Source organism: Sceloporus occidentalis, unplaced genomic scaffold (assembly GCF_023333645.1).
Source record: "Sceloporus occidentalis isolate IW3139 unplaced genomic scaffold, rSceOcc1.0.p SCAF_8, whole genome shotgun sequence".
Taxonomy (NCBI): Eukaryota; Metazoa; Chordata; class Lepidosauria; order Squamata; family Phrynosomatidae; genus Sceloporus; species Sceloporus occidentalis.
In genome coordinates, this window is record NW_028316988.1 from 33209143 (window position 1) to 33236485 (window position 27343).

A 27343-nucleotide genomic window follows, 5' to 3' on the forward strand; every position below is an offset into this window, starting at 1 on the left:
CCAGTTGTTGTGGTTGTGTGTTTTCAAGTCTTTTCTGACTTATGGCAACCCTAAGGCAAACCTATAATGGGGTTTGGTTGACATGTTTCATCAGAGGGGGTTTGCCATGGCCATCCTCTGAGGCTGAGAGAGTGTGACTTGCCCTGGGTCATCCATTGGGTTTCATGGCTGAGTCTCCAGAGTCATAGTCCAGCACTCAGACACCACTGTCCCATGCTGCCCCTTTCTTGACTTCTCTCTTCTTCTTCTTCCTTTTGCCTCCCCCCCCCCCCCCCGGACTGATGCTCCTTGGCTACGCGTGTCCCAGTTTCCATCTGTGCAAACTGGGAGACAACTGGAGGACAACAGAGTCCATGCCTTGGCACTGGAATACTGCCCCAAACAGTGATGTTCTCTTTTATGTCTGATTCCCAGGATCCAAACCCCGGTCTGTCTCCGCACAAAGGCCAGCAAACAATGCGCGGAAGTGATGGAGGGGTGCATGCGTGTGCAGACGCAGCCACAAACCCCAGCGTCCCGGATGCTTTGGGGGTGAAATCACCCTCCAGAAGAGGAAGAAGAGGAGGAGAACGACAACAACAGCCAGAGTTTGGAAAAGCTCAGCAACACAAACCTCCTTCCAGACTAGAGAAGGGAGTCCATTCTGGCCAAGAGCTGGGAAAGTCCCTTCTGGGTCTGTCACACTCAGACCCCGCAAGCCAACATGGTCCCTGGCTGATGGAATAGGGCTCTTAGTTAAATAAGTTTTAAAATTGGTTTATATTAAGTACAGTATCAAAAAACAAAGCACTCTCATAACAGTTAAGCCATATAACCAATTTGTAGAACAAACAAGGCACCCATGTTTGCGCTGGACGAGAAGAAGCTATAAAATGATACACACAAATACTCCACTTGGAAAGAATAATAAAGGCAGAGAGGAAGCATGGCATAGTAGTGGCTTGAGCATTGCAGTATGAGGCCAGGGTTCGAATCCCTCTCAGGCATAAAAACCTTGGGCAAGGTGTTACCAAGTTTGGTTTTATATAAATTTTGGGTGCCAAGCGATCAAAAATCATGACCCCTGACTGACCCCATCGCAAGCCGCCATTATCCCAAAGGCGAGCTGACCATGTAACCAGCAAGCTTGCTAGGCTTGGCCACAGGAAAAAAGGTACATTTTAAAACCTTAAGCAAGCAGTTCTGGGAGTTGCCCTACAAGTTTCGCAAGCTACCCAAAGAAGAGAGGACAATAGAGGTAGCCTCCTTCTCAATGAGCGAGTGATTGTCTTAACAGCTCTGCCATCTAGATATTTGTCTTCCCCTGAAAGGTGCCAGACCTCTTCTTTGTGTATCCTTTAGACAAAAGATAACCATCAAGACCTTTGTTCACCAGGTAACCATAGCCTGAGGATACGTTCAGGGGTATAAAAGGACCCCGATTCCAGCCCTTGTAGAGCAGAAGTTCCAAGCCGGGCTTGTTGAGCTTTGAGTTCCAAACCTGGCGATCCTTGAGCCTTGGGCTCCGCTGAAATCACTCAAGCTAAGCCAAAAGCTCACTGTCTCTCGGGCCTCTTGTTAGCCTTGCCCACCGGAACTCAGCTCCTAGCCACCACAGTCACCGCTTCCTTTCCCCGTTCTCATGGCCATATCTCATCTTCCCCCATCACTCGTATCCGTCGCATTGGAGAAGACTCCTAAGGTAAATATCCCAACGGTGCCTCTATCCTTTCTCCTTTACTCCCAAACTCACCCCTCCCTTGCTTTAGTATTGAGTGTGTGTGTGTGTGTGTGTGTGTGTGTGTGATCCACTTTGTTGTGTGGTTTTAATAAACGTTTTATATTTTTATTGCAACTCATTGGCATCCGAGTCTCTGTCGCTTGGGGTTGGACTACATGACCTCTGGTATACACATAGGGACACGATCCCGCTGCGTGCATTGTTAGGACACGCTTCTTGTATAATTCCCCTAATTTGATCCTTCCTAACAAAGGGACACTTTCTCAGCTTCAGAGGATGGCAATGCAAACCCCCATTGGACAAACCTTGCCAAGAAAACCCCCTGATAGAGTCTCCATACATTGGAAACGACTGGAAGGCACACAACAACAACCACAAAAACTTGGAAATCCCCAGCTGGCCGATGTCTAGAAGTGCACACTTTGCAAGGAAAAGGGCTTGTCCTCCACTTTCTATTTCTTGCAAAATGAAGTTGGGAGCTGTGGAAATCCCAGGGTGGGTTTCCCCTTTTCAGGTTGCGTTCTCTGCCACGGAGGGACATTTTGGGCGCGTGGCGAAAAGAGCCATCCCAAAACAAAAGGAGAGAAGGAAGAAGGTCCTTTGGTGCAGCCATGCTTTCTCTTCTCCTTCCCAAAACAGGGAGAGGAACTTAAATGCATTGCATGATTCTGTGTGGAACAACTTGCTCACCCAAAAGACAAAAGAAAGGGAAACCTTTGCCCTGGTCTTGAGTTTCCTATAGCAGCCTTGTATGGGGACAGCACCAAAGGAGTGGGACAGGGCACATTTCCTCCACTTACAACACACAATTTCCCCGTTCCCCAGTTGTGGGTTCAGGAGGGCAGCCTTTCTGTTCTCCTCTGGAGCAGAGTGCGCTGGACTTGGTTGCTGCCTAATAACACCCCAAACCCACAAAACAGCCATACTTCTTTCGTTGTGCGCCGTCAAGTTGTTTCCCACTTCTGCCAACCCTAAGGCAAACCTATTATGGGGTTTCCATGGCAAGTTTCTTCCGAGGGGGTTTGCCATTGAAAACCCTCTGAGGCTGAGAAAGTGGGACTTTCCCAAAGTCACCCAGTGGGTTTACATGGCTTGGCTGATATCTTTATTGGGCCAAGCAAAATGCACGATGCAAGCTTTTGAAGCTCCGCTGGCCAGAGAGGGATCTTATAAATCAAGAGATCATTTGAAGTCATGAAGAAGAAGAAAGCTATCTTGACCAGTGACTCAGCTGCACAACATCGAGGGAGAAAGTCATCGCTTCACAAGGAATGTGACTCACCTCCTTACATCATTCGGCCATTGCAATGGTAGCGATAACAGAAGGTTAAAATGAGACCAGTTTGGGGCTATTTAAAGCCTTGCATATGTGCAAATATGGACACAATCAGTTAAAGCCCAAAGGTGTTAAGAAAAAGCCTTGAGACATATCCAGGGTGGGGCAGCCATGTTGGCCATAGGACAAAGTATGTTATCATTCAAAACCCACAAAACTGTGATACCACTATTGGGACAACCAAAATGCACATTATGCATCTGGCAAGCCTTTGAAGCTCCATTGGCAAAGGTATTGAAAACGACACAAATGTTAGACAATATTGGGTGTGCCTTCAAGTCGCTTTTGACTTATGGTGACCCCAAGGCAAAGCGATTATCGTCTTGGCAAGGTTTGTTCAGAGAGGGTTTGCCATTGCCTTCCCCTGAGGCTGAGAGAATGTTGCCCAAGACCCAGCTCTCCAGCTCTTACTCATTCAACTTTTGAAAATCGTGCGCTTTTACATTCCTGAGCTATTAATAGGAGTTTAAAAAAGCACATGATTTCAAAGTCCAGAAGGGTCAGCAGATGCAGAAAGAAGAAGAAACAGAAACCACGCGCAGCGCTCCGTTTCCTTCCTGATGCAATGCACTGCGGAGCAAAGCCAAAGAGCAACCGAGAGAAACAGACGGCAAACATCATACTCAGACAGGGAGTCAAAAACCACAAAACCCTGAAGGCGGTGGTTCTGGCGGTGATGGTGTCCCACCCAGACAACATATTCTATGTGTGGCAACAACAAGGGCATGTTGTCTTCTCAGCAGTTGCCATGGGTCTCCCCCACAAGACACACACATACATTGCAAAGGGCTTCAGATAGGATTGCCTGGAACCATCCCAGGAGAGGAAGGCTAGTGGTGTCGTTGCATCCTTTGTGAGAGTGTCCTGGGGTGCATGTGCACTGTAGAAGTAAATGCAGTTTAGTACCACTTTTAACTGCCATGACGCCATCCTACAGGATCCTGGAATCTGTAGTTTTTGTGCGGCACCACCACTTTTGAACAGAGAAGGCGAAAGACCTTGCAAAACTACAAACCCCAGGATCCCATAGGATGGAGCTACAACACTTAAAGTGGTGCCAAACTGCATTATTTCTGTAATGTAGATGCGCCCTGTTCAACCATGGCAGCTGTGCCAAGAGCTGAGGAGCCTCCTCTTCGCACTCAGCTTCAGCCAGAGCCAAGGGTTCTCTCAGGAGCAAGACAATGCCATGCACTGGGGCAGGAATTAATCATTATTTTTTAAACATGTTAATCCCATGCTGCTCTCAGGGAGGCTTCACTTGTGGAGCCCTGCGTGGGCCAAAGGCGTTGGGCCAGGTGCCTTCTGTGGTCCCTTCCAACCCTGGGCTTCTAAGTCAACCGCCTGCATTGCCAGACAAGATGCTGCGCCAGCATTTTGCCACATGGGCAGAGCACCGTTCCCACCCCACATTTTGGGGTTTTACACCCTGCAGTGTATTCGCTACAATTTTGGCGGTTGCTCAGCGACTGCTTGGCGCACGTGGCGTCTCTCGTGAGCATCAGATGCCTTCTGGAAAAGCTGACTTCATTCGGAAAGGAAGTGGCTCACCTCAAGGCAAGCATGAAGCCTTGCAAGGCCAGCCATGGAGAGGCTCAGCCCCGGAGCCAGAAGCCCATGCCTCACTCCATCCTCTTGCACTCTTTTCCATACCCTCCGACTGCCCCAGTTCTTCTTCTCTCTCTCCACATCTCCAGCTTCTCTCTTCTCTCTTTCTCCTTTCATCCTCAATTTACTTAAACTGCTGCAAAATGAGTTCAAAGTGCAAAAAGAGTTTCATTGATGCAAAGGGAGAAGAGGGAACAGCCTCTCTTCCTGCGCAGTCGGCTCAAGCAAAAGCAAACTGCTGCAAAACTCTTCTGGCCTGCCTTCCTTTTTGCAAACTTGGCCACACTATAAGATCTTGCTTGGCTGCACATGATCCATTTTTCATCTGTGAAATGTCAGAGGGTATGCTGAAGACCCCAAAAGGCACCAGATCCCTCCTGATCTTGGAGGCTAAGCAGGGCCAGATACAGATGGGACTCCAAGGCTGCCCTTTGCCCATCCTGACCTAAAGGATCCTGCCAAAATGAGGAATGCCCAGGGTAACTGGGGGCAGATTTCTATACGAAAGGACTTGAGGGTTCCCATCAGGTCCTGCACTCAGAGATTCCTGGGCTCCAAACAAAGGCACCAGATCCCATCTGATCTTGGAATCTGAGGATGGTCAGCCCTGGTTAGGACTTGGATTGGAGACTGCCAATAAATACTAGTTGCTGGAGGCTCTATTTCTGAGGAATTAACTGGCAAAACCACCTCTGATGATTCCTTGCTTAAGAAAACTCTTTGAAATTCATGGGGTCACCATAAGTCAACTGGCGACCTGAAGGCACATACAGTGGACCCTTGGTTGGCATCCTTGGCTGGGCTTTGGTTCCAGGATCCTCCATGGATGCCAAAACCCATGGAGGGTCAAGTGCCATTAAATACAATGGCATGGTAAAATAGTGCCCCTTATATAAAATGGCAAAATCAAGCTTTGCTTTTGGGAATTTATATATTTTTGGGGTATTTTCAAGCTATGAATGGTTGAGTCTATGGATAAAAAAACCCATGGATGCAGAAGGCCAGCTGTATATACACACACAGAAACATTTACTTTCCAGGCCAGCTCTAATAGCGGGCAGAACATTGTGGGAATGACATGGGTCTCCAGATGTTGCTGGATTGCAAATCCCATCAATATAGACAATGCTGGGAGTTGCAGTCCAACGACAGCTGGAAGGCAGCGTTGTTCCCACCACTGGGTTCAGGCCGATCCCATTGAATGCAACACGTTCTGTGAAGACTAGAGACCCACAAGGGCAGACTCTTTGCAAAAGCTCCATTTATTTAAATAGTTCCATACAAAAAACCATACAACAAGAGCGAAACGCATCCATAGTATTTTACAGTATTTACATGAGAACAGCAGCCATGAAGCGAGAAGTTACTAAGGCCTGAGCCAAGACTTATTAACTGGCATGGAGGGTTGGAGGGGGTGCACGCGCCCACAAACACCCTAATGACAGACCTTCCCTGTTCATGCCAACAGAGGGAATGAAGAGATGCGCTGGGAGACTTCTCAGGAACATGGGAGCTTCACGTCTGTGTGACCGATGGAGCGCATGCCTCTACAAAACAAACAGCTTCATTTATATACCGCTTCATACTGAAGTAACAGTGTCTAAACAGTTGACGATTGTAAGCTAATTGCACATGGATGACATTTTGAAAAGCACTTGGAGAACTCAGCAGTTTTTGCATCAGCTGCCTCTCCCTCAATTTCGGGTGGATGGAAAGAGACGCTGTGGTTTTCTTGGTCTGGCTTGACCTGTCCCTAAATACTATCCATCCGTCCGCAGAAATGCGCAAAGGTTTTCCCTTGGCGCTGCACAGCTTTGCAACCTTTCCAAGAGGAAAGGACTGGTGTGCATTTCCATTTTTTAAAAATAAAATGTATGTGTTTTAAAAACACGTTCATGTCTCCAAGAACTGTTTGAAAGTGGAAGACAATGCTCCCTCAGAGTTTGGTGGTGTCTCCTTTGGAGGCTTTTAAACAGAGACTGGGTGGACATCTGTCTCAGGGATGCTTTGATTGAGAGTTCCTGCATGGCACAACTGGGTTGGACTGGATGGCTCCTTGGATTCTCTTCCAACTCTATCATTCTATGATTAAGTTTTAAAGAATAACCGGACGGCAAACAGAGAGTCCAGAAAGCGGCACGATGTGCGTTGAGAATAGTCCCACAAGGTCCCTGACGTTTGCAGCTGGGATTGTTGGTGAGGGTCAAAATGCCACGGCTGGAGAAGCCACAAAGGTGGCCAAAAAGACTCCCAAGCAGAGGAACCAGCTTCGACCCACTTTTCCGGCAGGAAAACGGAGCAGGGAAAGGCCAGTGTGGTCTGTGTGGCTCTGCTCTGTTCGTCCCGATCGTCCCATGGGTCAAGGGAGACGGTGTGGCAAGCAGGACAGGCCTCGGGACACGAAGAAAGGAGCCACGCAACTCACATCTCTGCAAAAGAAAGGAGGAGAAGAATTGGGAAACAAAATGTCCATGATGTAAATAGAGCAGGGGAAGCCATGGCATCTCAGCCTCTCTCCTTTTCAATCCAGCCTTGCAGGACTTCTGCCCAGAGCTGAGGGGGACAAACTAGGGCCAGAGGAGACTTGTGGCCCTCCGAGGTTGGTTTTATTGCCCTTGGTTCCTACAGAATCACCCCAAAGCCTTTTGTGGCCCCTGGTTCATACAAATCCACCCCAAAGACATTACAGAATGATGTTAATGGATGTGTTTTTGTTTCACCCAATAGAGAGAAAATAGAGAGCCACTTGTGAGACACCACAGCCGGAAGTGGCCAAAAGCAGGGACAAGGGAGTTGCCCCTGGCCCTAAAGAGCCCCAAGGGACCCCTTCTTCTCCATGCCCCACAAAGCTCCGAGAGACCCACCTTCCAGCACTTTGTCCAAGTCGGCTATGAAGGCCTCCAATTCCTGCGTGTCTCCAAGCTTGGCTACGGGATAAAATTAGGAACGGGTTAATTGCCTTCGCTCAAGATCAAAACCTTGCTTTTGCCCTTTTATATAAGGGATACCTTTTCCTATGCCATTGTATATAATGGGACTTGAGCTTCTACAGAGTTTAGTATCCACAGAGGGTCCTGTATACCAGCGGGTTTCAAGGGCCCATTGTAAATAACAACAACAGCCCATTATATATAATGGGACTTGAGCATCCATGGATTATGGTATCCATGGGGGTCCTGGAATTAAATCCCAGTGGAGACCAAGGGACCATGTACATTCAACCTTTTCCCCTTTACCTCTTACAGTAAGAGTTGAAGCTGGCAAGGACTGATGGGAGTTGCAGTCCAGCCACCTCTGGAAGGCACATGATTCCACCAGTGTCTGAAGATTAAAGGTGGTAAACAAGTTTTATTTTAAAACCCTATCTCATGATGATGGATTCTGACCAGTGACTCTGGTGGCAGTGGCCAGGATTTCATGACACACTGCAATGCCTTATGACACCACACAGAGATGTGTATTTTGGAACCACAGAAGCCATCTTCGCAGCAACAGAGGATGACTAAAGATGCCAGAAATAGAGGAGACCAAGTATGGAGAACTTCTCTCTTTGCTCTGAGGCAGTTCCTTAAACTGGGGCCAAACGTGGCCCACTGGGTTTCCCCCGACAGCCGCACCCTTCTTCCAGATGACACCATTTCTGTGTTTTCCTTATTCCAAGAGGTTCAAAGCATCGCTCAAGAAGAAGTCTGAACTGAAATATGCTGCGTTTTCTAAGTGGAAAGTGGCCCTGAACTTCTCCAAAAGTGCAAAACTTTCCCCTCCTGGAACCAAAGGAATTCCCCACAAATGCTCCCAAGGCTTTGAGAGTCACAATAAGAGGCATATCAGGATTTTTGAGACACGACCAGAAAGTACGATTAATAAACTGGCGTTCTACCAAAATGCGAGTATTGATTTCAGTTTAACTCAGCCATGTGTTTTCCCTGTAAAACCAACACGTTGTCCACATTAATAAATCACATGATGGATGTATTTCTGTCTTTAACACACACACACAAGGCATTTGGGGGCACGCTTGTTCGGTCTATGTAAAAGGAAAGGCTTTCTAGCCCTCAAATAGGGTAGACCCCTTTGAAATGAAGGGACACCCGGCCACCTTCTGGCCTTTGGACACCAAGAAGCAGGGTTCTCTAGACGCTGTGGACTCCAGTTCCCATAAGTCCTCCCATTGGGGATACTGGGAATTGTGGTCCAACCATGTGTGGAAACCCACTGAATCCCAACCCTGCCTCAGACATCAGACTCTCTGAGCCATTTGTTGCTGCTGTGTGCCTTCAAGCCATTTCTGGCTTACGGAGACCATAAGGCAAACCTATCATAGGATTTTCTTGGCAAGGCTTCTTCAGAGGGACTTTGCCATTGCCATGCTCTGAGGCTGAGAGAGTGTGACTTGCCCAAGATCACCCACTTGGTTTTTGTGGCTGAGCCAGGATTCGAACCCTAGTCTCCTATTCCAACAATCAAACTATTACCTCCCACTGGCCGTCCAAGCCTTACCTTTAGAGTAAGATGACGTTGTGGTCAGTGTGTTTGGCGTATTCAGGTCTTCCTCGCTGGTGTTCAGGCTGCTCCCAGGAGAAGCACTGCTACCTGTAGGAGAAGAGCCAAGGGACACCTGAGTAGCGCTCACCATCGGTAGCCAGGGTCACCTTCCCTGAAGCCTATCTCTTGGTGCACAGGTGGACCATCCGGGTCAGGTAGGTCTTGCTGCTTCTCCTGCCGCTGCCCATTGGTGCCCGCTGCTCTGCCACCAAGGCTGCATTAATGGGCATGGGGGGCAATGAACCTGCCCTGTGTTTTTTTTTAGCCCAAACTTTAAAAGAACTATCCAAAATGCTGTTTTGGAAGGCAAAGGACCCAGTGCCTTGGTCTTTTAAAGTTTGGACTGAAAAATGGAACAAATTCGCTCCTCTATCCCAACACACATAAACTACCAGCTGCTGGTAGTTTGCATTATGCCAAAAACTGCAGTTTGGGACACAAAGACCAAGAGCAGAGGAAGAATTGGGGAGCGGGGAGCAAGAGAGAGGAAAGCGATGCGATGGCAGTTTCCACCTCCACCTTCCACCCTCTTTGTGGTTCCGCCAGTGGAAGTAAAGCCCAGCATCCCCACTCACTTTCCGAATCGTCGATGCCGCTGTCGTAGGCGCTGGGCAGGGTCTGCCTCTTGAGCTCTGCCAGGTGATGCTCGTACTGGGAAGGCGCACCTTTGTCAAAGTCCTGGACCACTTGGTCAAACTCCATCAGGAGGTCATCCAGGGACTCAATGGACAGCCCTGCAAAGGGAAGACGGTCAAGCCCTTGGTCCTCCCCATTCAGCTCTGACTGGCAGTAGCAGCAGCAGGGTTTTAGCTAGGATTCGCATCCAGCTCTGCCTGGAAACTCTTGGGCATTCCCTCCAGCTGCCCACCTGCCCCGGCTTTAACCAGGGCTGACCCTACCTGGGCAACCAAGGTGTGTCCAGTTTGGGAAGGTGGTCAATCGGAGCCTTCTCTGACCAAGCATGGAAAACAGAGAATGGTCCCTTTGCAGAAGACCAGACTTTGAAAGAAGCATCTGATGCTGTGTGCCTTCAAGTCACTGCTAACTATGGGGACCCTAAAAGGCGAACCTATCATGAAAGAAGCCTCATGGTTTGACCAACCTCCATCTCCTGCCCAGCAGCCTTTGGGTTTGGGACAAATGGCTAGAGAAGTCCCAGAGAAGGATGGCAGAGCACCTAACTCCAGTTAAACAGCAAAGGCAACCCATCAAGCCTTGTCCAGAGGAGGGCGGCCGAAACCAGTGGAAGGTCTGGAAACCATAAAACCCCAAAAGGAGAGATTTAGGGAGCTGGATATGCTTTAAACATCCCACTTGATCCCACTAATTCTATGAATGCCTTTGAGCAGAAGAAGGCTCAATGGCTGGGACTGTCGATTGGCTGATTGAAAGGAGGAAAAGAAGGGGAACCCAAATATTTGCTCAGCCCACTATCTCCCTCCGTCCAAGGCCCTGAACTCAGGCCGGCACAACCAGGGAGCACATGCAAGGCCAGTGGAAAGGAAGCCTTGGCACCAGGCAGCCCAGAGGCATGGATATCCCCCCCCGCCCCCGAAGACACAGGGATCCCCCAAAAGCCTCCAGTACTAATGGGCCCCTCCACATATTAAGCAGAGGCTGGATGGCCATCTGTCACTGGGGCTGCTTTGATGGAGAGTTCCTGCATGGCAGAAGAATAGGGTTAGACTGGATCAGGGCCCTTCTTGGGGTCTCTTCCGACTCTATGATATTCTATGATATAACTGCACCTCCCAGCAGCCCCTTAACTCCTGGCGTTGGGGAATACTGGGTGTTGCCATGCGACAACATCTGGAAGCCCACATTATTCAATGTTGGAGCAAACTCATCTTTGGAGGCCAGCTGCCTGTTTGCTTATCTCTCCATCTCCTTGTTTGCGCCGCAAGGGAGGAGAGGATGTGCCCACAGACAATGGGGCCTCTATGCGCTCATTTCCCTTTTGGTGGTGCACACATGGACACACACGCATGTGCGAATGCGCACGCGGAGCCCTCTTGCTTGGCCCTTTGGGAAAGCACCAGAACCACCGGCAGAAGGCTCAAGAGGCGTAATAATGTGCCCAGAATTTAGTGCGACAATTAACCCAGAACTGGGGCTAAATTTGGTTCACCTATTTCCTTTACTGATGGGGCAAATGCAGCTTTACCCATTGACTGATGCGAAATGCAACTTAACAGCTGTGCATTAGTTGCAATTAACCCAATTTAAGAGGTCTGGATGTAATTTAGCATCAATTAACTCTTCAAGGGTATTGATCAGGATAATTTGCCCATAAAGGCACATGCTTACATAGTTTGGGGAAGTTCATTCTTTTTTCCTTTGGGACTGCAACACCCAGAATCCCAGCCGAGAGGCATTATGGGTGTTGCAGTCCCCCAAAATATTAATAATATCAAAATATTAACATATAATGGCAATAATAATAATAATAAATAACTCTGGTGCTGACCTGTCTCTCTCTGGGCTCGGTTCTCCATAACCTCTCTCCTGTTACAGGGTAACGCTGAAAGTAACGGACCGCCCTCGTTCCTTTCTGAACTACTTCCAAAGAGGCAGAGAGTTCATCCAGCTTTGGAGGATCTTCGAGCGCCCTGGGAATTTTGTTCTCTAGGCCACGCCCCTCCCTGCGCTCTCGGCCAATCAGCGGCATATGGGCGTGGCTCCGCGAGCAAACTCTGACAGGTGGGCGGGGCGATGGTTTTTGTGAATGGAACCCTTCTAAAGGGAAGGTTCTCTGCACATGCGCAGGGGCCCTCTTGCTCTCCCTCCAATGGGGCACCAGGACCACTTAAATTTTAATGGCACTTTAGTTAATTAAATAATATATTTATTATATTGCTTTAATGTATTTTAAACATCTTTTTAAAAAAGTATTTGAGGTTTTAATATATGTTTTACTTATTGCGGTAATTTAATTCTAATTTTGTATGTTTTTAATTGTACTGTTTTTTAATGTTGTAAGCAGCCCTGACTCCCAGTTTTGGAGAGAAGGGTGGCATATAATAATAATAATAATAATAATAATAAGGATTGCCATGGCAAAAAACAAAAACCCTAACCCTCTGAAGAAACTTGCCGAGAAAAAAACCCATCAGCCAAAAGTAACTCGCAGGCAGACAGCAATATGGAATTACTGGAGTAATAATAGGAGTTAATTAAATACTGTAATAGGAGTTGATTAAAAAGGCTGGGAAAGGGCTATAGTCCATCTGGGTTTTCCAAACGGCGCCGCAGCGACTCCTGCTGGCCAGAGGCTTCCTCTGCAACCGCCTTGGCTGCTTTCCTGCTTTGGAAATGGACAAGTTTCGCCTTGAAGGCGCAGGAAACCCTGCCTTTTTTGCGATGCAATAGAAATGGTTTATTCCGGGGGTCCAACTGGGTTTAATTTAAAAAGAAAATATAGAGGCAAATAGGAAATAGATCTTAAAAAGCCGAACTTCCCATACCGGGAGTCGAACCCGGGCCGCCTGGGTGAAAACCAGGAATCCTAACCGCTAGACCATATGGGAGGTCATAGGCAGAACTATATTTTCCTTGCACATGTTTCTTGTGCAATATTTAGTGCAGTTTTGCCTTCCATTGCTGAAATAGTTCTAAAAGAGGAAAATCATAGGAGTAACTAATTGGAGAAAGTAAATTCTCCACCGCAGGCTGACCCCCCCCCAATACTGCTTAGGATGGCATACATGCTTTAAGGGGGGGGTCAGCTAGGAACTCCGTGGAGCCTCCAGAGAGCAGTGCAATGTACCTTAGACACGCCCAACGACCCTGAAAGTTCGGACTGAAACCCGGAGCAAATCACACACACGCAGGGCCCCCACAACAATTGCATTCCCACCTACACGTGTCTAGCGTCAAACTGGAGCACTTTAGCTTGCTTTTTGTGGACTGCAGTTCCCAGAATCCCCAACCAGACTGACCCATGGCTATTTTAGGCGGTGTTACCACCCCAAGTGGGGGATTCTGGGAGTTGCAATCCAAAAAAATAAAAATTGAAGTTAAAAAAGCAGCTCTGTTTCCCGAGCTTTGCATGCAACCCAGCCAGGAGGCTTACCCCTGAGTAAACATGCACAGGGAGACGGTGTTGCATTGGGTTTACTCGGAAGTAGCAGGAGAAATGCCCTTTCTACAGTTACTGGAGTCTGAATGGGCAAATTTGCCCTTACGCAACATGGCCGCCGCGGCGTCACCGCAGGAGGCGTGTCCTGCGTATGGTCGCTCTAGGCATCTTCTGTCTCTCTCTGTGGCCAACGAGTCACCTGATCGGCTCCGGGCGGGGGAGAGAGGAGGGCGAGGCGCCGCGCTCACGTGACCGTCACCCGGAGGCGCTGCGGAGGGCTGGGCAGTTCTGCTCCAGGCCGGAGAGGCGCGCCTTCGCCGGGCGAGCGGACTACGCGAGGCCGAGGCTCTTTGAGGCCTAGGGAGGAGGGAGCCAGGTTCGGCCTCCGGCTCCGCGGCTCCTGCTGCTGCCCCCTTCCTCTCTTCTCCGCCGTTGCCGGGCCGGTTCAGAGCCAGAGGTGAGGCGCTGGGGACGGAGGAGGGAATCATCTTTTTGGGGTGGGACCTCCAGAGGTCCATTGAACTGACCACTTGGCTGGGAAGGAGAGTCAGGGTCCATCTACACTGGAGGAGGAATGACCCAGTGGGACGCAGAAGGCCTTGTGGAACTACAAATCCCAGGATTCCATAGTGGGGTGGAGTTTGTTGTTATTATTATTATTATTATTAACCTTTATTTATAAAGCGCTGTAAATTGTTGTTGTTGTTGTTTTTGTTGTGCCTCCAAGTCTTCTTTCTGGATCCTGGCTTCTCTCAACCTGGTTCCCCTTCGGATGTGTTCCTTGTCACTTATGTACAGTCCTTGTCACTGGCTGTGGATGATGGGGGCTGTAGTCCAGCGTATCTGCAGCGGACAGACCAGGAGAACTGGGACTCAGTGCGGCTTCACATATTAAAAGAACAATGCATAGAGAAGAGATGCATTAGAAAGGAATTAAATCATTACAATGTTAGCTAATAATAATAATAATAAAATTTTATTTCTATACCGCTATTCCAGCGATCACAGCGGTTTATTAAAAGAATGAAATACATTTTAGGTTCTTTTAAAATTATTATTATTATTATTATTTATTTGAGGATTGAGGCGAGTAACACCAACCAAATAACTATTATGTAAACAATAATAAAATATTCCCTAGCCTCCTTGTTTCATTAATTAACAAAAACATATTCACAACTCTCTTTTTCAGATTAGCATAACATATATATATATATATATATATATATAAGTTATTCAGCAATTTCACAAAGTATAGCTCCAACATCCAAATTATTTAAATTAACTCCCACCATTTACCTGACATCTGGGTCTTTATCATCAAAATAGCTGATACAGATTAGTCAAATTCTCCTCTAATACTTTGCTCTAACCACTGGGAGTCTGCCACAAAAACGCTCTTTCTCCTCCTCTCTCAGGTGTGGGATGCCGAACACAGCCATGAAGAAGAAGGTAAGCCGTGTCTCCTGTTTGGACTGATGTAGGGAAAGGACCAAGAAGCAATCTTGCACAATATATATTGACATCTGCTCTCCCTCTCTGCCCTCCATCCAGGTGCTGCTGATGGGGAAAAGTGGGTCTGGCAAGACCAGCATGAGGTCCATTATTTTCGCAAACTACATCGCACGGGACACGCGGCGCCTCGGAGCTACAAGTAAGATTTGGTCTTGGAGGGGTCTGCTTCTGCTGCAGCAGGGGTCACAATCATAGAGTTGGAAGAGACCCAAGAAGGGCCATCCAGTCCAACCCCATTCTGCCATACAGGAAATCCAGATCAAAGCATCCCCACTGACAGATGGCCACCCAGCCTCTGCTTAAAGACCTCCAAGGAGGGAGATTCCATTACACTCCAAAGGAGTGTGGGTTGTTTCCTTTCACATCCTTATGTGCCTAAATCTAGGCAAACTGTCAGAGTTCTTTCTGAAACCCCAAGCAGAAGTTGTCTGGATGATGGTGATAAACTGAGCCCCTCACTTCTGCTTCACTCCTCTTTATTAAGGCCATATTCAGCTGTGCTCCGTTACCCCTTTTTTGTGCTCCTGCAGCATATTGACCGGGTTCCTCCTCTCTTGATGTTTTGCAGTTGATGTGGAACACTCACACGTTCGATTTCTGGGCAACCTGGTGTTAAACCTATGGGACTGTGGTGGGTAGGTACTTCTCACATGTTTTAAGATGTTCAAAAGGGTGGGCATAGTGAAAGGAGGCCTAAAATGTCTAGGACAGTTGGGTGGAAGAGGAGGAGACATCATTGGCACAAGCAATGCTTAAGCCAGGTTGAGGCTGAGGCCTTCTTAAAAAGGTCTTCTTAAGAGCCTTGAACACTGCAGTTTTGGGGCCAGTAGCCAGGCAGAGACAGCACTCTCACCTAGAATATTTGGGGAGGTGAGCACTGCTATAAGAAAAAGATGGAGCCCTCTTTTGCCTTTTGCTTCATGATTGGCCCTGAACAGCTCTGATTCCTTCCCTTCCCAGGCAGGACACCTTCATGGAGAACTACTTCACCAGCCAGCGGGACAACATCTTCCGCAACGTGGAGGTCCTGATCTACGTTTTCGATGTGGAAAGCCGGGAGTTGGAGAAGGACATGCACTACTACCAGTCTTGCTTAGAGGCCATCCTACAGAACTCCTCCGATGCCAAGATCTTCTGCCTCGTGCACAAGATGGATTTGGTGCAGGAGGACCAGCGCGACTTGGTGAGGGGCTCTAGGCCCAGGCAGAGCAGCTCTGGGTGGCATGTCTGGCCCTCAGGCCTGTGGGGATTCTCCTGTTTTTCTCTCCAAGAGTCATCTTTGTTACCACTTGTTCTTTGGAATCATCCAAGGCTACCCTTTCCCCTCTTCCTCTGGATCCACACAGCCCTCAAAGTGCAGGTGGTGGCCAGACTGCTATTGCTGCATTTGCCAAGGCATCTGGATTATTCCCTTGTGTAAAACTCATGGCTGCTTCTGGCCTTTTTCGGTGCTACTATTAGTCTTTTTAGAAGTTCTGCCTTGTCTGCCAAGATTTGTATGCACTAATGGAGCTAAACTGCTTAAATCTCTCCCTTGCAGAAAATGTGATCTTGGCAAAGAACTTGGCTTCTTGGAGTTGTGGTCCAAAGAAGTAACTTCCCCAAGCTCTTGTTTGTAGAGTAGGATGTGATCCACTTCCAGATGGCTGCTGCCCATTTCCCCATGCAGTCTCCTGCTGGTCCTCTCAGCAGAGGGCATCCCTTTGGAAAATGCCCCCCATCCCACTCCCAAAAGGCATGTCCTGTTGCCACGAAGCTCTTTTCTTGGTTTCCAAAGAGGGCACTAAGCAACTCTGCCAGGAAGAATTCTCCTCTGCTTAGGGATGTTTGGCTGTGTGTCACATCTTTTCCTTCCCTTCCTCTAGATCTTCAAAGAGCGGGAGGAAGACCTGAAGCGCCTGTCCCGCCCGCTGGAGTGTGCCTGCTTTAGGACATCCATTTGGGACGAAACACTCTACAAGGTTTGTGCTTCTCTGTCACCCTCTCTCCAACTTTGGCTGGATTGTCTCCCCTTCATGTGTTGTAGAGCTAGTTGGGTTGTAGGGTAGGGATGAGCAAAGGTCCCTCAGATATTTTTACACTCTGGCTCCCATAATGCTTCACCAAAGGCTGTACTGGAAAGGGCTATAGAAGCGAAAGACCAAAAGCTGCTGGGCGGGCTGTAAGTTGCCCATCCTGGTGCAATTGTGGACTTGGACTGAGTAAACCTGGGTTCAGATTCCCCCACAAAGGCCTACTAAGAACAAAATACTCATTTGCAGTGAAAATCTGATATTACAGTTACTGGGGCGGCAGAGTTGAGGTGCCAAGCGGGATTTTTAGGAGGGCATGGCAGATTTCCTTGTGGCACTCCTGTCATACCCAGTGAAAGTGTAGTGTGCGGATGCCAGGCACTGAGCTGTTGCTTGGGCTTTCTCTTTGGCCAGGCTTGGTCCAGCATAGTCTACCAACTGATTCCCAATGTCCAGCAGCTGGAGATGAACCTCAGGAACTTTGCCCAGATCATCGAAGCTGATGAAGTTCTTCTCTTCGAAAGAGCCACTTTCCTGGTAAGAGCGAGTAAGAGAATTGGGGATCTCGCCTGGGATGTTCTGTTCCAGTACCCATGGAGCCCCAGCAGAGGATTGTTGTGGTTTAAAGAGTCATTGTTTGTCCCCTGTAAAGTGCTTAATAACAGGGGTTCTTCACTTTTTCTATCCCATGGACCCCTTGGCTGTTTTATGACGCCTCTGGTCACCTTTACAAGCAGGTCTAATAAATACAGGAATTTCAAAGTAACAATGAGTGTAAATGATATCTATAGAAAATTTTCAACAGCTGTAGTGTATTACAAAAATATCTGCAATTTCTGTTGGTGACAAAATCACAGATCCTGCTAGTATTCCTATGGCTTGTTCTTAATTGAAAGAAATGCTAGATTGCAGTCAGAAATTTGTAGATCCTCCAAAATCTGTCCATTGGGCTCTTGAGGGTTCATGAACCCTGGCTTAATAAATAGGAGAGGAACTCTTTGTCAGAAATGTAAAATTTTGTTCTTCTCTTCCCATTTGGCAGAGAAGGCTTTGTGAGAAGGGCCTAGCTGAGGGTATGCTTTGAGATCTTCCCCTCGAATCCTGAGGCTGCTGTTCATCACCTGCAGAGCCTGGGCCATCTCTGGCTCCAGAACTGTGTTGGGTTCCCAGACTGCTAGCAGGCGGATGTGGGGAGCCAGAGCTTTCTTTCAAAGGAGGCTTGCTGGGATGAATGCTGAGTTCCTGCCTCCCACGGCCTGGATTGTGACCCCATGGGGTTTCCCTATTCTCCCTCCTACGGGCAGTTTTATGGGCTCTCTTGGTACCCTGAGATGTCTGATGTCCCCAGTGCCTTCCCTCGTTCTCTGTGTCTCCTCCCAGAGGCTGAGAGCCTTAACACGCTGGTTGCATTTTGCTTCTGTTCTGGTTGTGGAACTAATGCTGGCTTCCTCTTTTCTTTGGCAACGCCTCTTCCCACAGGTCATTTCCCACTATCAGTGTAAAGAGCAGCGCGATATCCACAGATTTGAGAAAATCAGCAACATCATTAAACAATTCAAGCTGAGCTGCAGGTGAGCTCATCCCTTGTGTGGGACTCTTGGTCTGACTGATGTAAGGTGTCTTCCTTGTGCTTCAGGGGGAATCTGTGTGTGTGTCTATGTCTTAATCTAACCCACTGGGTTTGAGACCTGTGTCCATGATAGTGTCCTCTCTCCCAGGACTGATTTTGAAAGTGTCTTCATTATTCCTCTTCCAGTGGCTACACTGGCTACTGATTATGGGAGTTGTAGTCTGGCACATCTGGATAGCACTGTGCACTTTCATTCCTGCAATCTCACCACTGGACACCACTGCTCTTGCACTGTTGCTGCCCCTACAGATGCCCACTTGTAGCACCTGCCTCAGAGACACAGGTGTATAATACAGGAATCATTTATTAAATAGAAGTTCAACATACAGTTAAAGATTATTTGGCAGACAGAAGCTTATGGTTTCAGGGCCTGAAGGCTCAGTTGTTGTTGCTTCTTACGTAATGCATCTAAATCCTAATTGGCACTAACACCTCTCATGCTTTTCCTGCCTCCTCCTAATCCTAGCTGTCCTGAGCCTAACTAATCCCCTTCTCTGCCCTGACAAACTCAGTGTCCTTTTTCCAATACCATTCAGTCTCTCAGCCATCTGCTCCCAGGATTCCCTGCTCTCAGCCATTTTCAACACATCACTTACTATATATACTCATGTATAAGTCTAAACCTTTTAGTTAACAAATCAACCCCAAAAGCCTGGGCTGATTCACCCACAGGTCAGTGTAAGTACTGTACCTTAACTCCTGCCAGAAAGAGGAACCATCCCTGCCTCTTTGAGTGGAGTGGCGAAAGGCGAGGGCTTAGTCTGTCTTGGCAGAATCTAAAGGGAGCATTGACTGTTAAGGAAAAAGCAACATGGGACATACAGTGAATGAAATAAAACATGTATGTGAGAGTCAGGGTGACTCAGCAGAAGCAATTAAGAGCCACACAGGTGTATAAGGTAATGTAATTAACAAGTCCTGAATGCCAAGGACAGAAATGTAAAGTGGATAATTGAACACACCTGAGAATTGTTAAATGGTCAAGGCTGAGATGATGAAATCATTAATTCTGGGTAGAAACAAGAGAACCAATGAGAATGGATGTACACGCCCACTGGGTGGAAACTGACAAGAGTGGGTGGTATTATCCAAGGACTATAATAATGGCTATGAATCCTAATGTATTGTGTGGGTAGTAGCAGTGGGTAGTAGTGAGGAGTTGTATTGGATAGTTTTGGAGCTGTATATAGTAGAATAAAGTAGATCTTTTATATAAGACTACTGAGTTGTCTGGTGTCTTGAGTGAAGATACAAGAGCCAGCTGGATCCTGAAGAAGTGGGAAGACTTCTGTGGAAGCAAGAGTGAGAAGGCTTGGAGAGTTTGTCAGGGTCTTCAGCCTATTCTCTGTAACTCTGCTGCTTTAGAGCAAAGCTTTAACCACTGGCCAAAACTGGTCAGCGCCGGTGCGTAACAAGGTGGTGAGTTCGAGCCAGAGGTGAAGAGCTACAACTCCCATCATCCCTGACATTGACCCATTCTGCTTTCTCTGCTGCGGCACCACTTTGGCCTTTTTGAATGCCTGGCTGGGAAAATGGCGGCATTCCTTGGCATAGTTTTCCTTTGCTTCATCCTTTACATCTCAAGACAAACATGACCAGGCCTTTGAATATTACAACAGCTTGGCACTTTATGTCACTATGGCCCAAAGCACTCTTTTTAACTATATATTAACTTTTGTGTGCTTTTTGTGGGTTGAACTTTTATCTTTATGTGTTTTACAATTTTTTAAAACCACCTTGTATATACTAGTGTTAAAAGGCAGGATAAAAACTAATGAAATAACAATAATAGTACTTTGAAACAACAAATGGTCATTTTTTAAAAATGAGAGCCACACAGTCTGTGGACATGCCCATCCTGTCCTGGTCGTCTTCCTTCCACAGTGGTCTTGGCTGAGCCTGGCACTGGCACTGAGGGGTTGCATCTCCTTGGAGAGAAATGGGAAGCCAGGGCTAGTGAATCACTGCAAGTAGATGTGGTGGCTATAGCCAGAGAATGAAGGGAGTGTGTTGATCGCTGGCTGACTGATGTTCTTCCTTTGTTCCACTTCTAGTAAGTTAGCTGCATCGTTCCAGAGCATGGAGGTCAGGAATTCCAACTTTGCCGCCTTCATCGACATCTTTACATCGAACACTTACGTAATGGTTGTCATGTCGGATCCTTCCATACGTAAGTTCAAATGTGTTTGGCCTCTCCTCTGCAGCCTTGGTCCGGATAGAAGCACCTCATAGTTTGTGCTTGGCCTTTTGTGATTATTAAGGAGCAGCAGCAAAGGCAAGGAGAGCCTCCTCTGAGGTTGGAAATTAGTTTGCCTTGCTTGGGGGGCAACCAGAGGCAGGATTGCTGTCCCAGTTTGCCCATTTCAACCAGGCCAGTTCTGCTCTCCTGGCCCTGTTGTTTGATGCCACACCAAGTGTGCTGCTGCTCTTACATTCTCCTCTCTTTCAGCTTCTGCAGCAACGCTGATCAACATCCGCAACGCCAGGAAGCATTTTGAGAAGCTGGAGAGAGTGGACGGCCCAAAGCACAGCCTGCTTGTGCGCTGAGCCCCTTCTGGGGCCGAAGGAACTGCTCTTGATTCTGGGGAGGGTCTCTCTCCCTCATACACGGTGGGTGTCTGTTTTGTGGGCTTTGAAATGCGTGTGCTGCTTTCCCACCACAATCTTGCTCTTTTTTCCTCCTGGCGTCAGATGCCAATCCGCCGGGAGACATCGGGAAACGCTGCGGACCTTCTGGAACTGCTTCCGGCAGCAACTGGGGAGGGTCTGTGCCCCAGCCTGATCTCACAGACAGCAAAGCCTTTTTCCTGAGGTCCCACTCTATTCCACATGATGAAATATGACAAAGATGGGATATTTACTATTTTATCAACACATGATTAGAATACCTTTATAAAGCTGCTTCTTCTCTTCAATCATGACAATAAATTTTGTTACCAGGGACTTGACATTTCTAGAGCTCTGGAAGTATGTCTGTCTGTCGTCTCCCCTTTCCTTCATAAGGACTTGTTGCGGTTTGGGGCAAGTGTAGTGTCTCTTCTGATAGGGACCTGCAGCCCTCCATTGTGGAAAGATGGTTCTCCAGGGATATTTAGACCTCCTGCTGGCTTTCGGTTCTGGGTTGTCCTTATGTGATGCTGGGAAAACAAGAGACCGGACTCTTGCCTAGCTCTGTTTTTACCTATTTGCTGTAGTTCCCTGTTCTGCTTTTACACATGCATACTCTTGCTACAGCGCCACTTCAATTCTGGGGGAGAAAATAAAGTCAACATAGTTAAATTAAATATATACCATTTAAAATGTAGTCAAACTAAGTTGGAGACAATATATTGTGTAGTTACAAGGGTGAACAAGGAATCGGAATGGCCTTCCCCTGGGGCCCTTTAATGCGAGAGGGGAGCAATGACTGACTGGGACTCTGAACGGAGGCCATTTCAAACTTCATCTAATAATAGTAATAATTATTATTTTTAGCCCGCCTCTCCCTATGGATTGAGGCAGGTTACAAACAGTTAAACAATCCCCACCCCTCCACCACCAAGAAAATAATAACAACCAAATGCAAATCTCATTCCTCCTTTGCGCATGAGATATCTGCCCTTTTCTTTTCTTTACCCTCTTCGGTCTTTCTCTCAATACAGTACTTGGGTTCGTTTTGTGTCAAAATGAGCCCAGTTTGCTGTCTAGGGCCATGAGAAATCGGAATCCTAATTATTTCAGCCACTTCCAATTAGCAGGCCAGGCTTTTGCCACAATTCTCGCATCAGACTTGTCTCTTGTGTTAGGCTGGTCCCCATAACGAGAGAAACCATCACGGAGCAAGGAAAGAGGGAATAGTGGGGTTTATTTATAGTGTAGGTTTTTATTGTGGTTGCAAGCCGCCTCGATCCCATTGGAGAGGCGGGATAAACATTATTATTATTATTGAGAGTAAGTTAATAGGGAAACAACCCCTTGCTTCCTTGGAAAAGCCACTTTTCCCTTAGAATTTGATGTTCCTGCTGCCTTCAGCTTTGTCCTTCCTATACAAGGAGCCTAATCTAAGTGTTTATTGCCAGGACTGCTTCAGGCCCTTGAACTGAAAGGAAGCCCTGCAGCTGGCATGGAAGGAGGGCTTCAGCTTTTCCAGCATGGATTGCTTCGCTCAGACCCATGGAGCCTCTCTTGCCTTCCCTTCGTTCTTACAATCCTGGTGCTAAGAAGACCAGTGGGCTAGCAGCTGGCCAGTGTCCACTTTGTGGGTTTTCCAGGGGCTGGCACTGATGGGCTCATCTGCCAAGCAGCCGGTCAGAGATGGCATAGTGGTAGCATAAACACCAGCCAGGACAAATGGACCTTGGAAGGAGTTTCTTCAGAGGGGGTTTGCCATTGCTATCCTCTGAGGCAAGAGAGTGTGACTCAGTGGGTTTCCATGGCCCAGCCAGGATTCGAACCCTGCTCTCCCAGAGTCCTAACCCAACACTTGGACCACTTGTTCCAATGCTTTCCTCCAAAAGAGACCATCAAGTTTGGTCCCTGAGCAGAGCCTCCCTGCTCCCTTCATCATAGCCTAGCCAGGATTTGAACCCTGCTCTTCCAGACTCGTAATCCAATGCTCAAACCACTACACCAAATGGTCCTAGAAGATGGCCACCCAAACCTAAAACAAAAATATCCCAAGAGGTGAAGCCGGGAGGCAAATGGCCGCAGGCTTCAAAACAAAGCTCCTTCTGCGCAGAAGCCTTTCTAGAACTAAGTTTGCGCAGACATATTGTCGAACCTACAAAGCAAACAAACTCGTCAAGTGAGACTCAGGGCAGGTTTCGCACCTGGACCCTTTCCAGCATGGAGATTAATAAACATTAATAAACATTGGTTTCACTCATGGCTGATCATTAAATATGCCTCAGCCTCATCAGGGTGACCAGGTGTCCTCATAACTGCATAAAAATGGAGGACAAGGCACTGCAAAATGATGGACGTTCAAGAGAAAAAGCTGGGATGTTCCCAAATACAAAGCTTAAAAGGCTCATACAAAATGTCAATGTATGCTTAGTCGTGCTCAAAGGCCTAGTGGAGTGTCCTCTAGGAATTTCTAGGTCCTCCAGTGCAATTCTATGGTCAACATCTGCCAGACATTGACCATAAGACTACACTGTAGGAGCTACAAAGGCCTAGTAGAGTGTTCTTTCTAGGAATCTCTAGCTCCTCCAGGGCAACTCTATGGTCAACATCTGCCAGACACTGACCATAGAGTTGTGCTGGAGGAGCTACAAATGCCTAGTGGAGTGTCCTCTCTAGGAACTTCTAGATCCTTCAATGCAACTTTTAGTTAAAGTTGACCACAGAGTTGCGCTGGAGGACCTAGATATTCCTAGAGAGAATGTATTAATCAAATCAGTGAATAATCAAAGCCGCAGATATGGAGGAACAAGTGTAAACTGCAGACAAGCTTTTACTAAAATAAAATCAGAATGGTTTTTCTGTGGGTTTTGGGGGCTCTGTGGCCGAATTCTGGAAGAGTTTATTCCTGGTGTTTCGCCAGCATCTGTAGCTGGCGTCTTCAAAGAACACTGGTGAAACATCAGGAATAAACCTTTCCAGAACATGGCCACAGAGCCCCCCAAACCCACAAAAGGACAGTGAATGCCGGTCATGAAAGCCTCCAACTTCACACTGGCTGCCTGGGGCTTCTGGGAGTTGAAACCCAAAACATCTGGAAGACCAAAGTTTTAAAACGATAGAGAAGACTGAAAGGATTCCAGCGGACATCTATGGTGTGCAAAGCCTGGTCCTCCAGATGTTCCTGGACATCACCTCCCAGGATGCTTCACTTGCGCCAGGTGAAGGCACAGGGCTGCTGAGAGCTGCTATCCATCATCCACTCCCTCCAGTATATCTTCCTTTAACCCACTTGGGAAAGGTCCACTCCTCTGGGCCCCAGCGGTTGGAGGTTTCTCAATGGCAGGGCAGGGTGCAAAGGTCATTTCCCTTGCGCCTCCTCCCAGGCCAGAGACAGAGTCCACCAGGATGGCTGGGCCTCCAAGCAAGGAGCAGGATTCGCATGGGATCCACTAGATGGATCCCTTGGTGGGCAGTTGTCACATTTCTTAGACCACATCTGCAAACTAGACCAAAGTGAGGACTCGAATCCTGACCTGCAGAGTCCAATGCTCAAACACTGGCTCTTTTTTGTTTTTCAGGTAGAAGTATTTTATCCAATGCAATGCTGATGAGGAGCAGAGACTGGGCAGTCCCTCTGCGTTTAGGTGCAACATTTCTGCCGGACTCCCTCTCCCGCGAAGCAGTCAAGCGTTCTTGCCTCTGCTGCGTCCATCTTGCACCAAATGATTGAACATGGAAGTAGATGAGTGGATGGATGGATGGATGGATGGATGGATGGATGGATGGATGGAGGACTCAGAGCTGGGAAGTGTTATCCTTTGCAACTGCAACTCCCAGAATCTCTGTTTTTGAAGCTGCACTGCCATCCTGTGGCCATGGATGGTATGTACCAGTCTACTTCTAGGTTCACTATTCTTTCCCAAAAAATTGGCAAGAGTGGTCAGTTGTCCTGGTTAACAGGAGGGTAGGGGGCTTCAGTCTGTCTGAAAAGGTGGGGAGTCATTCCTGATGCTGGTGGGGCCAAAGAAGTGAGTTGATTTACAGCAGAGGTTTGGATCCTGAGGCAAGCCTGCCTGCCTGCTGCAACTGTATCTGCCTTGGGATGCCATGTCCGGAGGCATTTCCCCATTTTCCCTGGATAAAAGGACACAGGGCCACAGGAGCCACAACAAAAGATGGGAGGAGGCTTCCAGGTGCTGTAGTGCAACCTCTTGTTTCTTTGAGCCCAATGCTTTCCCAATTGGATTCTCTTCCAAGGGTACTTGCAAAAAATCATTCCGTGGCACAGAAATATCCCCCAGCCCTGCCCCCAATCCATGTGTCTTCAGGGAACCTTTCTTCCCTTAAACCGTCCATAGGTTCATTCACCATCCTTTCCTTCTTGGGGCTGATCTCATATTTCACTCTTGCCTATTTAAACTCATTGTGATGAATCCCAATCCAAGTTGACCCCACATTCCCAACCCTTGGTCTGCTGTGGCTCACTTTGCCCTTTTACCCTTAAAACCCATTTTGGGGTCTAGCATTTGGGGCCCATTCCCTATAAGGATTCTGCCGCCCCCCTAAATGAAGTTTCCCTTCATCCTCCAAATCCCTAGCCTTGCAGAGAATGAGACCTAGAAAACCATTCACACCCAGATCTCTTTCCTGTCTTTGCATTTCCTTGTCTGGCCTCTTTGCTTTGGAGGCCTAAACTCTTACTTCTCAAGGTTGTGCAGTTATTATTGCAGGGCTAGAGATTTGGGGACAAAAGGAAAATTTGGTCCCCTTCCTCCTGTATCGGCACTCCTGGGGCAAACTGAAACCTCAAAGTTCCTGTTGGTCCCTGAAAACTGCATGTGCATTAATGACCCCTCTGCCCCCCATCAATGAATTGCCTTTCCCAGAAGCCTTTGGGAATTGCAATTCACCTTTTAAATAATGCGGGGCTCACCCAGAGGGTCCCAGGGATAACAAATTGGCCCCTTGGTTGGCTCTGACGCAGTTGCCCACACCTGTGCAATCCCTTGTTTTCCAATGGGGATTTGGGGGTGGAGGTTGGAGGCAAGGGGGCAGCGGCTGTAGGGATGTTCACTGAGCCCACCAATGGCCGTCTCTTCCCAGCCAGGCATGTTCTGCAATGATGTGCTCCCTGACCCATCTGTTGCCCAGCAGTGCAGATCTTGGAAGGGCACATCAGTTGCTATGGAAACCCCTTTGGATTGGCTGTCAGCGATGTCCTTCCCATCCTGGTGGACCACCAGAATTTGGGGAGTTCCCCTTTGCATGCATCCCTTCACACCCACTGCCTCCTTCACCCCCAAATCTCTTCTGGTCTCCTGGATAATGTTCAGCCTTGTGAGATGGAGAGTGGCTGCAATGAGATGTTTGTTCTATGACAGGCTAGAGGAACAGCTGTGCCTTTTGCTAGGCGTTTGATTCATGCTCAAAACTCAATTCATCACCATATTTGGGGTCAGGAATTGGTTGTTTTCTCCAGCTCCTTTAGTGGCGTGTGGCTTGACTCACTCGCTAGAGCCATCTGTGCTTTGCTTTCTTAGCCATCTCCCTGAACTGTGTGGGTACACCTGGCATGCAAAGCCTCCTCTCTTACACTTTCCTCCCAGGACAGACATATGCAAGGGCAAATGGACTGCAGGAATAGGATGGAGGAAGGTTGCCATACAGCAGTCCTGGGATGGATGATCTTTTAAATGCATTCTGCACCTACCCTCACCTGTAGATGCTACCTGGCATGATGGTCCCTTGCTCTTGACAGGGAAAGCAGAGTGCAGCAGGGAAAAACCAAGCCTTTGAAACATCCAGATTTCTTTCCTGCATTTCTGCAAACTGCCACCTGGGCCCCAACCAGAAATTGGGAGTTCAGGCTGGGCAACCTGAGATCCTGAGGGCAGGCTCTAGGACACGGGTGGAGAAATCCAGGCCCAAGGGCCACAACTGGCCCACTGAACGGAGGCTGGATGGCCATCTGTCAATGGGGATTATTTGATTGAGAGTTCTTGCATGGCAGAAAGGGGTTGGAGTGGATGGCTCTTGGGGTCTCTATGATTCTACGAAGGCGGAGGAGCAGCGGCAGCAGTGCCTAATGGAGGCAGTAGCCCTGGGAGATACAATTGGTAGGGCTGGAGGGGGCTTGCATCCTGTCTGTGAGCCCCCTTTGCTTTCTCAGGCTGGGAGAAATGTATAGTCAGAGCAAGACCAGGGTTCCTGGCTGCCCCTCCCTGGCCCAGCCTTAACTGGGGCCCAGCAATCTCCCTTCATGCAGACGCGCATGCATGCATGCAACCGGGTGGAG

General features: G+C 48.1%; 2 protein-coding genes and 1 non-coding gene across 5 annotated transcripts; 1 reads left to right on the forward strand and 2 right to left on the reverse strand.

Annotated features, from left to right (window-relative positions):
- Positions 1-5913: 5913 nt before the first annotated feature.
- LOC149308611 (regulator of cell cycle RGCC-like) lies at positions 5914-11786 on the reverse strand. Its single transcript, XM_089536112.1, has 5 exons — positions 11677-11786; positions 9785-9943; positions 9165-9257; positions 7529-7591; positions 5914-7093 (listed from the first exon to the last, which is right to left on the reverse strand). The coding sequence occupies exons 1-5, from the start codon at positions 11702-11704 to the stop codon at positions 7086-7088; spliced, it is 351 nt and encodes a 116-aa protein (XP_089392238.1). The 5' UTR covers positions 11705-11786; the 3' UTR covers positions 5914-7085.
- An 878-nt stretch (positions 11787-12664) lies between these two features.
- Positions 12665-12736, reverse strand: TRNAE-UUC (transfer RNA glutamic acid (anticodon UUC)). Its single transcript has one exon. It is a non-coding gene; the product is annotated as a tRNA-Glu (tRNA).
- A 753-nt stretch (positions 12737-13489) lies between these two features.
- Positions 13490-24799, forward strand: LOC149308613 (ras-related GTP-binding protein A). Of its 3 annotated transcripts, none has more exons than XR_016282170.1 (11): positions 13490-13744; positions 14706-14739; positions 14842-14941; positions 15371-15437; positions 15763-15985; positions 16668-16763; positions 17229-17351; positions 18294-18385; positions 20499-20614; positions 20894-21054; positions 24627-24799. XR_016282170.1 is itself a non-coding variant. In XM_089536113.1 (10 exons), exons 2-10 carry the CDS (start codon positions 14713-14715, stop codon positions 20989-20991), a joined length of 942 nt encoding a protein of 313 aa, XP_089392239.1. In that variant the 5' UTR covers positions 13490-13744; positions 14706-14712; the 3' UTR covers positions 20992-21397. The 3 variants fall into 3 exon arrangements, 1 of the variants encoding a protein (XP_089392239.1); XR_016282169.1 differs by lacking the exon at positions 24627-24799 and adding an exon at positions 21136-21397; XM_089536113.1 differs by lacking the exon at positions 24627-24799 and having other exon boundaries at positions 20894-21397.
- The last annotated feature ends 2544 nt before the right edge of the window (positions 24800-27343 follow it).

What these genes read in the sequence shown, in the direction of transcription:
- LOC149308611 (XM_089536112.1), bottom strand. Translation starts at nt 11,704, where the DNA reads ATGGAGAACCGAGCCCAGAGAGAGACAG. An exon ending in CCGAGCCCAGAGAGAGACAG is followed by an intron (nt 9,944 to 11,676) that starts GTCAGCACCAGA and finishes TTCCCTTTGCAG; the next exon opens with GGCTGTCCATTGAGTCCCTG. An exon ending in CGGCATCGACGATTCGGAAA is followed by an intron (nt 9,258 to 9,784) that starts GTGAGTGGGGAT and finishes CTTCTCCTACAG; the next exon opens with GTAGCAGTGCTTCTCCTGGG.
- LOC149308613 (XM_089536113.1), top strand. Translation starts at nt 14,713, where the DNA reads ATGCCGAACACAGCCATGAAGAAGAAG. An exon ending in ACACAGCCATGAAGAAGAAG is followed by an intron (nt 14,740 to 14,841) that starts GTAAGCCGTGTC and finishes CCCTCCATCCAG; the next exon opens with GTGCTGCTGATGGGGAAAAG. An exon ending in GGGACGAAACACTCTACAAG is followed by an intron (nt 16,764 to 17,228) that starts GTTTGTGCTTCT and finishes CTCTTTGGCCAG; the next exon opens with GCTTGGTCCAGCATAGTCTA.